General features: G+C 50.4%; 1 protein-coding gene across 1 annotated transcript in view; it reads left to right on the top strand.

Moving 5' to 3' along the window:
* LOC147111341 (uncharacterized) overlaps positions 1-8,992 on the top strand; it is a 60,964-nt gene extending 51,972 nt beyond the window's left edge. Inside the window, exons 6-7 of the mRNA XM_086002297.1 lie at positions 710-801; positions 8,358-8,992. Of these exons, the coding sequence (XP_085858423.1) occupies positions 710-801; positions 8,358-8,436 (171 nt within the window). The 3' untranslated portion in view covers positions 8,437-8,992. The remainder of the gene's footprint in view (positions 1-709; positions 802-8,357) is intronic.
* Positions 8,993-17,676: the final 8,684 nt, after the last annotated feature.

Below are 17,676 nucleotides of genomic sequence, written 5' to 3'. Positions count from 1 at the left end.
TGTCCTCCTATTGATAATGTGACCTTGTCATCGCTGACATCCTGAAAACAGAATATGTGTGCTTAAATTACAGCACAGAAAGAGGCCATTCGGCCCATCGTGCCTGTGCCGGCTCTTTGAAAGAGCTCTCCAATTAGTCCCACTCCCCCCTGCTCTTTCCCCACAGCCCTGTAAATGTTTCTTTTTCAAGTATTTCTCCAATTCCCTTTTGAAAGTTACTATTGAATCTGCTTCCACCGCCCTTTCAGGCAGCGCATTCCAGATCACAGCAACTCGCTGCGTAAAAACATTCTCCTCATCTCCACTCTGGTTCTTTTGCCAATCACCTTCACTCTGTGTCCTCTGGTTACCGACCCTCCTGCCACTGGAAACAGTTTCTCCTTATTTACTCTTTTAAAAATTAAAAAAAAATGTCAAAATCCAATATAATGCAGCGAAACGATTAAGCAAATGCTATCTTTCATAAAAGGAGAATTTTTCGTGATCGCTTGGAAATGTTTCCGTGCCTTGAAGTTGCATAAACATCTTAGGGAGGGAAGGAAATATACTGGTGTCTGGTTTACACAGAGAGCTATCTCGTCAGAGGAGAGCCTTGCCCCCAGCACCTGTACCAAACACTGTACAGTTCAGATTGACAGAGTGTCTTCAAAGACAATCCATTAACGTTTTGCCATTTACCCCCAACACCCCATCCCCCAACGGATCCCAGGAATTCAGTGGAGACCCCAAATGTGAGCAGTTGACACCACAATCATTGACATCGGAACCACACCTGATCAAAAGGAGCAGCAAAAACTACCGGTACGGAGGGGAAAAGGGAAAGATTCCTGAGTTACAGGATTTGAAATGACGTCAATCATAAGAATGCACCTTGACCTCGGGAGATTTACCAACCTCAGGGTCAATTAAATATTTTTCGCAGGCTCCCTAGTTTGAGCTGTACCCGCCCTGAGAGTGTTTGATTGGACAGTGTAGAGGGAGCGTTACTCTGTATCTAACCCGTGCTGTACCTGCCCTGGGAGTGTTTGATGGGACAGTGTAGAGGGAGCTTTACTCTGTATCTACCCCGTGCTGTACCTGCCCTGGGAGTGTTTGATGGGACAGTGTAGAGGGAGATTTACTCTGTATCTAACCCGTGCTGTACCTGCCCTGGGAGTGTTTGATGGGACAGTGTAGAGGGAGCTTTACTTTGTATCTAACCCGTGCTGTACCTGCCCTGGGAGTGTTTGATGGGACAGTGTAGAGGGAGCTTTAGTCTGTATCTGACCCGTGCTGTACCTGCCCTGGGAGTTGTTGTGTATGTCCCTTTAAGGGAATAACTGGTCTCAGACTGCAGTACCGGCAGTGACCACCCCTGTATAAAAGGCCCTAGCAGGCTCCTGTAGTTTCAGTTTCCAGGTTGTCTCCATTCAGTAAAGACTTGTTATAATCAACTCCTGCAGTCCGTGTCTCAATTATACACGGACATAATACTGGCGACGAGTAAGAAACGAACTTACCTGCAACTCGGCAGCACCTCAGACGACATTGTTGAAGGTCGAGGCCAGAGGAAAGAAAAAAAAAAATCCAGAGTGACTCGAGAAACGGGCGTCGACCGTGGGCAACCGCCCTCCAAATCAAAAATATTGAGGGGTGCAGGAGAGACTGTCGTGAGCCAGGCTTGGTTCTTCAGTCTGTGGTTTCCCAGCTAATCGGGCTGGTGGCAGGTAGTGCACTGATCCTTCCTGGGCTGCGGCGGGCTAGAGCTCGATCGGGTGGCTCTGCAACGGGGCCGGGCAGTGAGTCGGGAAGCAAAGAGAGAGGGTGGAGCACACAGGGCGCGGCCGGTGCTTCGCAGCCAGGCAGCGTTCGGACCTAAGAAGAGGGAGGGAAGTGTCCCAGAGGGTCCGCTCCGCGACGGGATTGGTTCTGCAATTAACGGAGCAAGTATTGAAGCGCGATAGAGAAGTGAAGATACCGCGGAGAGCGGCGTTGGCGGCAGCGGCGGGAAAGCGCGGGAGGCGCCATCTTAACTCGGCGGGGAAGAAGGAAAAGCGCGGGAGGCGCCATTTTGATCCATCGGGGATGAAGGCAAAGCGCGGGAGGCGCCATCTTAGATTTTCAAGATGCCAAAGACTGGCGATATCACTGCCTTCGATAATGCAATAGAAGACTGGACCACGTATGTGGAAAGAGTCGAGGTATATTGCGAGGCAAACGAAATAGCCGATGAGAAAAAGGCATCGGTATTGCTAAATTTAATGGGCGCAAGAACGTACGGCCTATTGCGGGACCTGATTACTCCAGCCAAACCGAAGGCGAAGAGTTTTAACGAAATTGTTGCTATCCTACAAGAACACCTAAATCCTACACCGCTGCCGATAGCAGAAAGATTTAAATTCCACAGGAGAAATCAGCATAAAAATGAGAGCAATGCTGATTACCTTACGGAACTACGCAAGCTATCAAAGCACTGCCAGTTCGGAGCAGGACTGGCAGATACCTTACGGGACAAATTTGTCTGTGGACTCCTGAGTGAAGGAACCCAGAAGACGTTACTCTCAGAGAAAGAGCTGACGCTAGATAAGGCTTTCAGCGTGGCAGTATCGTATGAAGCAGCAGCAAGGGGAGCTGCGGAAATACAACAAAAGCCACAGGAATACGGCACCCACGAAATGACACGGGGATTTGCAAAATGTTATCGCTACGGCAGAACAAACCATGACCAGAAGGACTGCTGGTCCAAGGACAAAATATGCAGGCAATGCGGAAAGATGGGACACATTGCACGAGTTTGCAGGTCTGGGAAGAAGACCAATGACAACAAAAAGGCTACTAAGGAACCGTACAGGAAAGTACAAAAGATGACGGACAGTAGTTCCGAAGACCAGATGAGCGATAGTGAATCCGGGAACAAGAGACTAAGCTGTCTCAAACTTCACAACGTAATCGCAAAAGAGGATCACTGAACCATTTAGGTCACCCTCACGATAGCAGGGTCCCAAGTCAAAATGGAATTGGATACAGGATCAGCTCTAACCGTCATGAATCGATGAGACTACGAGTGGCTATTCTCACACATACCCTTGAGAGAGACATCCATTGTCTTGAGGACGTATACGGGGCAAAAAGTATACCCCAGAGGAAAAATAAGGGTGCCTGTCGAATACAATGGCAAGAAAATATGGAAATTGTATCTCTACATTCTGCAAGATGGTGGACTACCGTTATTGGGACGTGAATGGATCAGAAAGATAAGTTTAGACTGGCACTCCATTCAGGCACTGATGGTGGCTGGTAAAAAGGAGGACGACGTCACTCCTGGACGATTGTCAACAATCTTAGCTGACGCCAAAGAGGTATTTCAACAAGAACTGGGCACTCTTAAAGGCATAACCACCTCGATAAAAATAGAGGAGAATGCAATTCCCAAGTTTTTCAAAGCAAGACCGGTACCATATGCAATTCGCCCAGCCGTCGAGGCAGAGCTGGAGAATCTGGAGAATGCAGGCGTGTTATCTAAGGTAGACTGGAGCGAGTGGGTGACACCCATCGTTCCTGTCATGAAGAAAACGTTAAACAATAAATCTGAGGAGCCAAGGAAGGTTCGCATCTGTGGGGACTTCAAGGTGACAGTGAACCCAGTCCTTCACACAGTACAATATCCTCTTCCAAGGATAGAAGATATCTTCGCCTCACTATCTGGAGGGAAGCGTTTTACAAAAATTGACCTAGCACAAGCATATTTGCAGATGGAGGTTGAAGAATCCTCTAGGAAGTATCTCACGATAAACACTCACAAAGGTCTTTACCAGTATAATCGACTGGTATTCGGAGTAGCATCAGCTCCGGCGATATGGCAAAGAGCGATGGAACAAGTCCTGCAAGGGATTCCGGGGACTCAGTGTTACTTGGACGACATCCTAGTGACAGGTGAAGATGACAGTGAACACCTTGCCAACCTAGAGCAGGTGCTCACTAGACTACGTGAACATGGGCTACGAGCCAATCGCCCCAAGTGCGAGTTTTTAAAGAAACGGATATCGTATTGTGGCCACGTGATTGATGAAGAGGGGTTGCATAAGTCCCCTGACGAAATTGAAGCGGTAGTTAAGGCTCCAGCGCCTGAAAATGTGTCGCAACTGAGGTCATTCCTCAGATTGGTGAATTACTACCATAAGTTTTTGCCGAATTTGTCCACAATTCTGCATCCACTGAACGCCCTACTACAAACGGGAGTAGCATGGAAATGGAGCGATGAATGTAAGCGGGCCTTTCAGAAGAGTAAGGACCTAATCACGTCAAGAGAAGTATTGGCTCACTACAACCCATCACTACCGATAAGACTGGCGTGTGATGCATCTCCCTACGGCATTGGGGCGGTACTGTCACATAAATTCCTTGATGGTTCAGAGAGGCCGATAGCTTTTGCGTCACGCTCGTTAACTTCAGCCGAGCGTAACTACGCCCAGATTGAGAGGCCCTCAGCCTGGTGAAGAAGTTCAATCACTACCTGCACGGTCAGAAATTTACTCTACTAACTGATCATCAACCTCTCATCTCCATTTTCAACCCTCAGAAGGGCATACCGATATTAACGGCACAACGGCTACAGAGGTGGTCCCTTTTCCTAGGGGCACACCAATATGACATCGAGTACAAAGGAACTAAACAGCATGGGAATGCTGATGGATTGTCGCGCCTACCGTTGCCGACGGTGGAAGAAGAACTGGCAGTGGATCCAGTGGAGTTATTCCACTCGACTATAGTCGAATGTCTCCCTGTGACGAATGCAAACATAGAAAAGGAAACACGAAATGACCCGACATGCTCTTGGGTCTATGATTTAACGGTGAAGGGATGGCCAGCACATGGCGAACCACTGCTGCCAGCATTCTCGCCGAGAAGAGAACAGCTGTCAGTGTGCAGAGGAACCTTGATGTGTGGATCCAGAGTAGTAATTCCACCCAAATTGAAGGATAGAGTGCTCAATGAGCTTCATGAGGGTCATCTGGGAGGGGTAAAAATGAAGAACTTAGCCAGAGCGTTTGTGTGGTGGCCGGGAATCGATAGAGAAATCAAAGAGATGACCAAGAGCTGTACAGGATGCCAGAAGGTCCAAAACGCCCTGATGCGCTATCAATTCCTCATAAAAGACAGAGAGTTAATTAATAGGCTTTTATTAGCAAAGAACAGAGCATGCCTCTCGTGGTTGCCTGGTATCCAAAAGGGCAGGGGGCTGCAGAGCAGTCACCTTTATACCCGGGCATGTGGGTGGAGCCAGGGGCGGAGTTAGCTGAGGCATGCATAGGCACAACAGTGTGCAACAACAACAACAACAACAATAACAAACAGTGGTTTACCACATTCACCCCTTGTTTAAAATTGAGTCTGGCGGGGTGAAGTGTACTAAAAGTTCGTGTAAACTAAAAGTTCGTGTAATTAAGTCTATCAGGTGGCCTTGTGTGCCGTCCTGATTGTCGTAGCAGTGGCGGTGATGGTGCAGCATCCAACGCCGAACCTGGCGTCTCGTTGAGAGGTTGTGTAGTCAATGGCGGGTCCTGGGGCTGCGGCATGCCGTCTACAGGGGTCGGGGGGTGGGTAATGGTGGGTGGTGATGGTGGTGTCTCAGGGGCACCCGAAGGTGCGAGGTCTCGTGCGGAGACTGTGTCCTCCCGCCCATCCGGGTACGCTACGTAAGCATACTGGGGGTAGGCGTGGGTAGTGGTGGGTGGCGAAGGGAGTGTTTCGGGAGCACCCGAAGGTGCGAGGTCTCGTATGGAGACTGTGTCCTCCCGCCCGTCCGGGTACACCACGTAAGCATACCGAGGGTTGGCGTGGAGGAGGCTCACCCTCTCGACCAGGGGGTCCGTCTTATGGGACCTCACGTGCTTCCGCAGTAGGATGGGTCCTGGAGAAGTGTATAAACTTGGTGGCTCACCTTTGAGGCCAAGATTTTCAGCTTGTTTTCGTCTAGGGTCACAGTTGAGGCTTCCAGGTAAGCCTCGAAGCAACGCAGCCATTGTGCGAATTTGGTAGCCGAACCCGCTTCTTGGGGGTCTAGGTCCAGGCATGTTGGTCTGAGGGCTCGCAGCAGCGCCTGCTGCTCAGCGTTTGGCGCCGTCGGTTGATGCAGCTCCTGCTGTTCAGCATTTGGACCCGACATTTTGTTTTGCTAATAAAATTGATGCGCTATCAATTCCTCATAAAAGACAGAGAGTTAATTAATAGGCTTTTATTAGCAAAGAACAGAGCATGCCTCTCGTGGTTGCCTGGTATCCAAAAGGGCAGGGGGCTGCAGAGCAGTCACCTTTATACCCGGGCATGTGGGTGGAGCCAGGGGCGGAGTCAGCTGAGGCATGCATAGGCACAACAGTGTGCAACAACAACAACAACAACAATAACAAACAGTGGTTTACCACACGCCCCACCACAAGCCCCTCTACATCCATGGGAGTGGCCCTCATCTCCATGGCAAAGGGTGCACGTTGATTTTGCTGGTCCCTTTATGGACTCGATGTTTTTAATTGCGGTGGATGCACATTCAAAGTGGCCAGAGGTAATAAAAATGTCCTCAACCACCACAGAAAAAACTATCACAGTCTTACGAACCATATTCGCCAGGAATGGGCTGCCTGAACAGATTTGCTCTGACAATGGACCACAGTTTGTGTCTGAAGAGTTCCGGAGGTTCTTAAAGAACAATGGTGTTAAGCATTACACATCTGCCCCATATCATCCAGCCACTAATGGATTGGCCGAGAGGTTTATTCAAACATTCAAGAAGGCTATCAAGGCAATGTGTAATGAAGACATACCCCTACAACACAAGGTGGATAACTTCTTGTTTGCCTACCGGAATGCGACACATGCAGTTACCAACCAAACTCCAGCCATGATGTTCTTCAATCGAAGACTACGATGCCGCTTGGATTTGGTTAAGCCAAACGTCAGAAGAGATGTGGAGAACAGGCAGTTTCAGAATATGAATGAAAGGCTGACCAGGAGTTTTAAGATAGGTCAACCAGTTTTGGCCCGGGACTACCACACAGAGAAATGGCAGCCAGGAACGATCTGTACACGGCAAGGACCTCTAATGTATACCGTGGACGTTGGAGAGAGCATTGTAAGATGCAATGCTGACCAGATTCTAGAGTCACTGGAAAACGTCAACTCCACACCACGATCTGATACACCTGGTGATGAAACCGAAGTACCAATTGCATCTACCGCAGAATCGGTGATATTGGAAGCAGACGAACCAAACAACGACATTGATCCCGACTCAACCTTGCCAGAAGAACCTGATATCCCAAAGAGGCGTTATCCAGACAGAATCAGGAAGCCTCCTCAAAGACTGAACTTATAATTGCTTAACTTCAACCAATGTATCTAGCAACCGTAATTGTAATTGTAATTAGTTATTATTTAGTTGTTAAATGAATGTTATGTACTGTTTATCTAAAAGGGGAGGAATTGTTGTGTATGTCCCTTTAAGGGAATAACTGGTCTCAGACAGCAGTACCGGCAGTGACCACCCCTGTATAAAAGGCCCTAGCAGGCTTCTGTAGTTTCAGTTTCCAGGTTGTCTCCATTCAGTAAAGACTTGTTATAATCAACTCCTGCAGTCCGTGTCTCAATTATACACGGACATAATAGGAGTGTTTGATGGGACAGCGTAGAGGGAGCATTACTCTGCATCTAACCCGTGCTGTACCTGCCCTGGGAGTGTTTGATGGGACAGTGTAGAGGGAGCTTTACTCAGTATCTAACCCGTGCTGTACCTGCCCTGGGAGTGTTTGATGGGGACAGTGTAGAGGGAGCTTTACTCTGTATCTAACCCGTGCTGTACCTGCCCTGGAAGTGTTTGATGGGACAGTGTAGAGGGAGCTTTACTCTGTATCTAACCCGTGCTGTACCTGCCCTGGGAGTGTTTGATGGGGACAGTGTAGAGGGAGTTTTACTCTGTATCTAACCCGTGCTGTACCTGCCCTGGGAGTGTTTGATGGGACAGTGTAGAGGGAGCTTTACTCTGTATCTAACCCGTGCTGTACCTGCCCTGGGAGTGTTTGATGGGACAGTGTAGAGGGAGCTTTACTCTGTATCTAACCCGTGCTGTACCTGCCCTGGGAGTGTTTGATGGGACACTGCAGAGGGAGCTTTACTCTGTATCTAACCCGTGCTGTCCCTGCCCTGGGAGTGTTTGATGGGACAGTGTAGAGGGAGCTTTACTCTGTATCTAACCCGTGCTGTCCCTGCCCTGGGAGTGTTTGATGGGACAGTGTAGAGGGAGCTTTACTCTGTATCTAACCCGTGCTGTCCCTGCCCTGGGAGTGTTTGATGGGACAGGGTTTCCTGACTGTTTTCCTGTCCTGTAGGTTTCTAACGGACGGTGATTTTGCTGCTGTTCGACCTTCAGAATGCCGGAGACACAAAAAAGGAGCGAAACGTTCATAGCCCAAACCGGGCAAGATGACACAATCCCACCAGCAGTGCGGCCATGGAGGAAGCGCTGAGATACCAAGGGCTCAAGTCAATCCCATCCAGTTCAAAACAATTAGCATCAGTTTCTCTGGTGGCCAATAGCACTGCATGGCTTTGTCTTACTGGAGATGGCCAATGATGAAATCTAGTTCTAACAGTGATTTCTCACGGTGACTCTGGAACGAGTGTGAATATTGCTGGTGATGATGGTGTCGAGGTTGCACTTTGGGCACAATTGGGAAATTGCGATGGTCAGGCTTTCCGCTAAAATTCATCTGCATAATCACAAACGTAAAATCTTCCACGACCCAGCACAATCGGGCAGCGGAATAAAACGTAATCGTTCCTTTATTTTTCTTTCCAATAAAAAGTATTCCTCGACGTGTTGAAGAACGGTAACCCGGGGCAATTTTATTAACACAGCGGAAAATGGGTTTATCACAAAAAGAAGCATTTTTAATAAGTCCGCCACCCGTGAGTAACCTGATTTCAAATCACTGGAAATGAATTAATAAAACTATACTGAACCATTTAACAGTTTGGTTGGCCAGTTTCCTAGTAAATTATTTTCTGATATGAAAAAACTTTTAAAACGTGCCGACTGGCGCCCGTGCGCCTCAGAGAATGAGCGCGATTTGAAGAACCTTCCCGAACCAGCGCGATCCCGCAATATCCACCTGGGGGGCTTGTGGCCAGTTTTGTGGCCGGGGCCTGATTCGGGCGAATTGAATCTTGAACCAGCACAAAAGATCGCGACAAACACTAGCATGAGTGATTTTGGGCGTAACTCACTTGCGTTTGGAAATTCCCCCGATCTTTAGCGCTGGTTCGGCCGATTCCGCCCGGATTGCGCGGATATAACTCACGGGATCTCGACCCCAATGTGCATCGTGTTTGAGGCCTCTCCTCAACTCCTGAATTAAGCTTCTCTCTCCAATATGGAACCACAATTCGACACGATATTCTCATCAGCTTTATAGTCTGGGTGTGATGGTTAGTTGGATGCTGAACAGTGGCTAAAATAGAAACCAGGAAAGAACCTGCATTTCTATAGCGCCTTTCACACCCTCAGGGCGTCCCAAACTGATTCACAGCCAATGGAGTGCTTCTGAAGTGTAGTCACTGTTATAATGTTGGAAACGCGGCAACCAATTTACACACAGCAAGCTCCCACAAACAGCAATGCGATAATGACCAGATCATCTGATTTTTGGTTGGTTGAGGGATATGTCCTGTCTACAAAAAGCAGGACAAATCCGACCCAGCCAATTACCGTCCCATCAGTCTACTCTCAATCATCAGCAAAGTGATGGAAAGTGTCGTCGACAGTGCTATCAAGCGGCACTTACTCAGCAATAACCTGCTAACTGACGCCCAGTTTGGGTTCCGCCAGGGCCACTCAGCTCCTGACCTCATTACAGCCTTGGTCCAAACATGGACAAAAGAGCTGAACTCAAGAGGTGAGGTGAGAGTGACTGCCCTTGACATCAAGGCAGCATTTGATCGAGTGTGGCATCAAGGAGCCCTAGCAAAACTGAAGTCGATGGGAATCAAGGGGAAAACTCTCCATTGGTTGGAATCATACCTAGCACAAAGGAAGTTGGCTGTGATTGTTGGAGGTCATTCATCTCAATCACATGACATCACTGCAGGAGTTCCTCAGGGCAGTGTCCTAGGCCCAAGCATCTTCAGCTGTTTCATCAATGACCTTCCCTCCATCATAAGGTCAGAAGTGGGGATGTTCGCTGATGATTGCACACTGTTCAGCACCATTCGAGACTCGTCAGATACTGACGCAGTCCGTGTCCATATGCAGCAAGACCTGGACAACATTCAGACTTGGGCTCACAAGCAGCAAGTAACATTCGCATCACACAAGTACCAGGCAATGACCATCTCCAACAAGCGAGACTCTAACCATCTCCCCTTGACATTCAATGGCATTACCATCGCTGAATCCCCCACTATCAACAGCCTGGGGGTTACCATTGATCAGAAACTGAACTGGACCAGCCATATAAATACTGTGGCTACAAGAGCAGGCCAGAGGCTGGGAATTCTGCGGTGAGTGTCTCACCTCCTGACTCCCCAAAGCCTTTCCACCATCTACAAGGCACAAGTCAGGAGTGTGATGGAATACTCTCCACTTGCCTGGATGAGTGCAGCTCCAACAACACTCAAGAAGCTCGACACCATTCAGGATAAAGCAGCCCGCTTGATTGGCACCCCATTCACCACCTTAAACATTCACTCCCTCCACCACTGGCGCACTGTGGCTGCAGTGTGTACCATCTACAAGATGCACTGCAGCAACTCGCCAAAGCTCCTTCAACAGCACCTTCCAAACCCGCGACCTCTACCACTTAGAAGGACAAGGGCAGCAGACGCATGGGAACATCACCACCTACAAGTTCCCCTCCAAGCCACACACCATCCCTCCTTACTGCAGTAAGGAGGGATGATATATTAGCAGGTTCCTCTAATGAGGCCATATGGGTGGAGCTTAAAAACAAAAAGGGGGCAAGCACTTTGCTGGGAGTGTACTATAGGCCTCCAAACAGTCAGGGGGAGATAGAGGAACAGATATGTAGGCAAATCTCAGAGAAATGTGCAAATAATAGGGTAATAATAATGGGGGATTTCAACTTCCCCAATATTAACTGGGATAGTCAGAGTGTGAAAGGCTCAGAGGGTGTAGAATTCTTAAAGTGCATCCAGGAGAGCTTTTTGAGCCAGCATGTAGAAAGTCCTACAAGAGAGGGGGCGGTACTGGACCTAATTCTAGGGAATGTGGCCGGCCAAGTGGAAAAAGTGCTAGTAGGTGAGCACTTTGGTGACAGTGACCATAATATGGTGAGATTTAAGGTGGTCATGGAAAAGGACAGGGATGGGCCGGAAATAAAGGTTCTAAATTGGGGGAAGGCCGATTTTAATAGGATAAGGCAGGATCTGGCCAAAATGGACTGGGATCAGCTACTTGTAGGAAAATCCGCATCGGAGCAATGGGAGGCTTTCAGAAGGGAGATTGAGATCGTACAATGGCAACATGTTCCCGTAAAGGTCAAGGGTGGTTCCAAAAACCACAGGGAACCTTGGATGTCAGGGGATATACGAGAATAGATTAGGAAAAAAAGGAGGGCTTTTGGCAGATACAAAAGGCTAAAGACGGAGGAAGCCCTAGAGGAGTACAAAAAGTGCAGGGGGATACTTAAAAAAGAAATTAGGAGATCAAGGAGGGGCCATGAAATAACACTGGCGAGCAAAATAAAGGAAAATCCTAAGATGTTTTATAAGTATATTAAGGGTAAAAGGATAACTAGGGAAAAAATAGGGCCCATTAGGGACAAAAGTGGCAATCTGTGTGTGGAGCCGGAAGATGTAGGAGGGGTTCTAAATGAATTTTTTGCATCTGTTTTCACTATGGAGAAGGACGATGTAGACATAGAAATAGGGCGGGGGGACTGTGATATGCTCGAACATATTAACATCGAGAGGGAGGAGGTATTGGCGGTTTTAGCAGGCCTAAAAATGGATAAATCCCCAGGCCCGGATGAAATGTATCCCAGGCTGCTGTGTGAGGCAAGGAAGAGATTGCGGGGGCTCTAACACATATATTCAGGACCTCTCTGGCCACAGGGGATGTGCCAGAGGACTGGGGAACCGCTAATGTAGTACCATTATTCAAGAAGGGAAGTAGGGAAAAACCGGGGAACTACAGGCCAGTGAGCCTAACATCAGTGGTAGGAAAATTATTGGAAAAAATTCTGAGGGACAAAATTAGTCTCCACTTGGAGAGGCAAGGATTAATCAGGGATAGTCAACATGGCTTTGTCAAGGGAAGATCATGTCTGACTAATTTGATTGAATTTTTTGAGGGGGTGACTAGGTGTGTGGATGAGGGTAACGCAGTGGATGTGGTATACATGGATTTCAGTAAGGCCTTCGATAAAGTCCCGCACAGGAGACTGGTCAAGAAGGTAAGAGCCCATGGAATCCAGGGTGCCTTGGCACATTGGATACAAAACTGGCTTAGTGGCAGAAGGCAGAGGGTGATGGTCGAAGGTTGTTTTTGTGACTGGAAGCCTGTGGCCAGTGGGGTGCCACAGGGATCGGTGCTGGGTCCCTTGCTGTTTGTGGTCTACATTAATGACTTGGATATGAATGTAAAAGGTATGATCAGTAAGTTCGCGGATGATACAAAAATTGGTAGGGTGGTAAATAGCGAGGAGGGTAGCCTCAGTCTGCAGGACGATATAGATGGGTTGGTCAGATGGGCGGAACAGTGGCAAATGGAATTTAACCCGGAAAAGTGCGAGGTGATGCACTTTGGGGGGACTAACAAGGCAAGGGAATACACTATGAATGGTAAGACCCTAGGCAAGACGGAGGGTCAGAGGGATCTGGGTGTGCAAGTACACAGATCCCCGAAGGCGGCGGAACAGGTGGATAAGGTGGTAAAAAAGGCATATGGGATACTTGCCTTCATTAGCCGAGGCATAGAATATAAGAGCAAGGAGGTTATGATGGAGCTGTATAAAACACTGGTTAGGCCACAGCTGGAATACTGTGTGCAGTTCTGGTCGCCACACTACAGGAAGGATGTGAACGCTTTGGAGAGGGTGCAGAGGAGATTCACCAGGATATTACCAGGGCTGGAGCGCTTCAGCTATGAAGAGAGACTGGGCAGATTGGGTTTGTTTTCCTTGGAGCAGAGGAGGCTGAGGGGGGACATGATTGAGGTGTACAAAATTATGAGGGGCATAGATAGGATGGATGCTGAGGAGCTTTTTCCCTTAGTAGAGGGGTCAATAACTAGGGGGCATAGATTCAAGGTAAAGGGCGGGAGGTTTAGAGGGGATTTGAGAAAGAACTTTTTCACCCAGAGGGTGGTTGGAGTCTGGAACTCACTGCCTGAAAGGGTTGTGGAGGCAGGAACCCTCACAACATTTAAGAAGCATTTGGATGAGCACTTGAAATGCCATAGCATACAAGGCTACGGACCAAATGCTGGAATATGGGATTAGATTAGACAGGGCTTGATGGCCGGCGCGGACACGATGGGCCGAAGGGCCTCTATCCGTGCTGTATAACTCTATGACTCTATGACTCTATGACTTGGACCTGTGTCGCCGTTCCTTCACTGTCGCTTGGCCAAAATCCTGGAACTACGTCTGGGCAGACTAGATGCAGGAAGGATGTTCCCGATGGTCGGGGAGTCCAGAACCAGGGGTCACAGTCTAAGGATAAGGGGTAAGCCATTTAGGACAGAGATGAGGAAGAATTTCTTCACCCAGAGAGTGCTGAACCTGTGGAATTCTCTACCGCACAAGGCGGTTGAGGCCAAGTCTTTAAATATATTCAAGAAGGAGTTAGATATATTTCTTAGAGCTAAAGGTATCAAGGGATATGGGGAGAAAGCAGGGACCGGGTACTGAATTTGGATGATCAGCCATGATCTCATCGAATGGCGGAGCAGGCTCGAGGGGCCGAATGGCCTACTCCTGCTCCTATCTTCTATGTTTCTATGTTTCTATGTAACAGCATTGTGGGTGTACCTACACCATATGGACTGCAGCGGTTCAAGAAGGCGGCTCACCACCATCTTCTCAAGGGCAATTAGGGATGGGCACTAAATGCAGGCCTAGCCAGCGACGCCCACATCCCAGCAATGAATTAAAAAAATAAAAAAAATATTGGCCCCAGGACACTGGGGAGAACTCCCCAGTTATTCTTCGAAATAGTGGCCGTGGGATCTTTTACATCCACCTGAGAGAGCAGACAGGATCTCGGTTTAAGGTCTCATCCGAAAGACGGCACCTCCTACAGTGCAGCGCTCCCTCAGTACCGCCCCCCCGACAGTGCAGCGCTCCCTCAGTACTGTCCCTCCGACAGTGCGGCGCTCCCTCAGTACTGCCCCTCTAACAGTGCGGCGCTCCCTCAGTACTGCCCCTCTAACAGTGCAGTGCTTCCTCAGTACTGCCCCTCCGACAGTGCAGCGCTCCCTCAGTACTGCCCCTCCGACAGTGCAACGCTCCCTCAGTACTGCCCCTCCGACAGCACGGCGCACCCTCAGTACTGCCCCTCCGACAATGCAGCGCTCCCTCAGTACTGCCCCTCCGACACTGCAGCACTCCCTCAGTACTGCCCCTCCGACAGTGCGGCGCTCCCTCAGTACTGCCCCTCCGACAATGCAGCGCTCCCTCAGTACTGCCCCTCCGACAATGCAGCGCTCCCTCAGTACTGCCCCTCCGACAATGCAGCGCTCCCTCAGTACTGCCCCTCTAACAGTGCGGCGCTCCCTCAGTACTGCCCCTCTAACAGTGCAGTGCTTCCTCAGTACTGCCCCTCCGACAGTGCGGCGCTCCCTCAGTACTGCCCCTCCGACAATGCAGCGCACCCTCAGTACTGCCCCTCCGACAATGCAGCGCTCCCTCAGTACTGCCCCTCCGACAATGCAGCGCTCCCTCAGTACTGCCCCTCCGACAATGCAGCGCTCCCTCAGTACTGCCCCTCTAACAGTGCGGCGCTCCCTCAGTACTGCCCCTCTAACAGTGCAGTGCTTCCTCAGTACTGCCCCTCCGACAGTGCGGCGCTCCCTCAGTACTGCCCCTCCGACAATGCAGCGCACCCTCAGTACTGCCCCTCCGACAATGCAGCGCTCCCTCAGTACTGCCCCTCCGACAATGCAGCGCTCCCTCAGTACTGCCCCTCCGACAATGCAGCGCTCCCTCAGTACTGCCCCTCCGACACTGCAGCACTCCCTCAGTACTGCCCCTCCGACAGTGCGGCGCTCCCTCAGTACTGCCCCTCCAACAGTGCGGCGCTCCCTCAGTACTGCCCCTCCGACACTGCAGCACTCCCTCAGTACTGCCCCTCCAACAGTGCGGCGCTCCCTCAGTACTGCCCCTCCGACACTGCAGCACTCCCTCAGTACTGCCCCTCCGACACTGCAGCACTCCCTCAGTACTGCCCCTCCGACAGTGCGGCGCTCCCTCAGTACTGCCCCTCCGACAGTGCGGCGCTCCCTCAGTCTTCTTCTTAGGCAGACCCTCGGAACTGGGGATGATTAAAGGTGACTGATGTGTCCAATGCGGGACCTACAGTCTCTGTCACCGGTGGGGCAGATGGTGGTTGAAGGGGTGGGTGGGTGGGGTGCTTGGGTTGACGTGCGCTCCTTGCGCTGCCTGCACTTGGCTTCTGCTTGCTCCCGGCGAAGAGACTCGAGGTGATCGGTGCCTTCCCGGATGCTTCTCCTCCACTTTGTGCGGTCTAGGGCCAGGGATTCCCAGGTGTCGGTGGGGATGTTACACCTTTTCAAGGAGGCTTTGAGGGTGTCCCTGAAGCGTGTCCTCTGCCCACCTGGGGCTCTCTTGCCGTGTCGGAGCTCCGAGTAGAGCGCTTGTTTTGGGAGTCTCATATTGGGCATGCGGACAATGTGACCCGTCCATCGGAGCTGATCGAGCGTGGTCAAAGCTTCGATGCTGGGGATGTTGGCCTGAGCGAGAACACTGACGTTGGTGCGCCTATCCTGCCAATGGATTTGCAGGATCTTGCGGAGGCAGCGTTGGTGGTACCTCTCCAGTGCTTTGAGGTGCCTGTTGTACATGGTCCATGTCTCTGAGGCATACAGCAGGGCGGGTATCACTGCTGCTCTGTAGACCATGAGCTTAGTGCCGGGTTTGAGGTCCTGGTCTTCAAACACTCTCTTCCTCAGGTGACCGAAGGCTGCACTGGCACACTGAAGGCGGTGTTGGACTTCGTCGTCGACGTCTGCCCTTGTTGACAGTAGGCTCCCGAGGTATGGAAAGTGGTCCACGTTGTCCAAGGCCTTGTCGTGGATTTTGATAATCGGGGGGCAGTACTGTGTGGTGGGGGCAGGTTGGTAGAGGACCTTTGTCTTACGGATGTTTAGTGTAAGGCCCATGCTCTCGTACGCTTCGGTGAAGGTGTTGACGATGGTTTGGAGTTCGACCTCCGAGTGAGCGCAGATGCAAGCATCGTCTGCATACTGTAATTCGACGACAGAAGATGGGATGACCTTGGATCTGGGCTTGAGGCGACAGAGGTTGAACAGTTTCTCGTTTGTTCTGTAAATTAGCTCCACTCCAGCGGGGAGCTTACTGAGGGTGAGATGGAGCATTGCAGCAAGGAAGATTGAGAAGAGCGTTGGTGCGATGACACAGCCTTGTTTGACCCCGGTTTGTATGTGAATTGGGTCTGTGGTGGAACCGTTGGTCAGGATCATGGCTTGCATGTCGTCGTGAAGCAGGCGGAGGATGGTGACAAACTTTTGAGGGCAGCCGAATTTGAGGAGGACACTCCATAATCCCTCACAGTTGACTGTGTCGAAGGCCTTTGTGAGATCAAAGAAGGCCATGTACAGCGGTTGGTGCTGTTCCCTGCATTTCTCTTGTAATTGACGCGCGGTGAAGATCATGTCCATTGTGCCCCACAGTGGGCGGAATCGGCATTGCGACTCTGGGAGGAGCTCTTCGGCCACTGGGAGAAGGCGATTGAGGAGGATTCTTGCGATGACTTTCCCTGTGGCAGACAGCAGGGAAACTCCTCTATAATTACCGCAATCGTACTCAGTACTGCACTTGGGAATGTCGGCCTGTAATTTGTGCTCAAGTCTCTAGAGTGGGACTCCCATCAGTGGGCCGCCTAATGTTCAACTAGCAATATGCAAGTACAATGCATAAACAGTGTGCAGATGGGTTGACGGGTGGTGAACACCCCATGGCCGAATAGCCTGCCAACACTCACCGTCCAGGCTCACACTTGGCCGCTTGGGTGGTGAGATACTGGCGGGCATCCTGTGAAACCCGGACCCCCACACCAATCAGCCCGGACCCCCACACCAATCAGCCCGGACCCCCACACCAATCAGCCCGGACCCCCACACCAATCAGCCCGGACCCCCACACCAATCAGCCCGGACCCCCACACCAATCAGCCCGGACCCCCACACCAATCAGCCCGGACCCCCACACCAATCAGCGCCTTCAGAAGAGCGAGTAAATCCGGGCTTGAGGACTGTCAGCTCAGACACGGGAGAACGGGACTGGCCCTTTAAAAACCACACCGTCAGCATCTTAAACGTCTTCTGGGTTTTATGGAAACCCAAGTTAGAAATATGCAAACAGAGCTGTAACCTGAAGCTGGGAACTTGGTTACTGAAGTAAAAATAACCCGTGTGCTGTTGCACTGGGT

Source organism: Somniosus microcephalus, chromosome 11 (assembly GCF_052327205.1).
Source record: "Somniosus microcephalus isolate GS21.2 chromosome 11, FLI_Smic_1.0, whole genome shotgun sequence".
NCBI lineage: Eukaryota > Metazoa > Chordata > Chondrichthyes > Squaliformes > Somniosidae > Somniosus > Somniosus microcephalus.
This window is presented reverse-complemented; position numbering and strand designations above follow the sequence as displayed.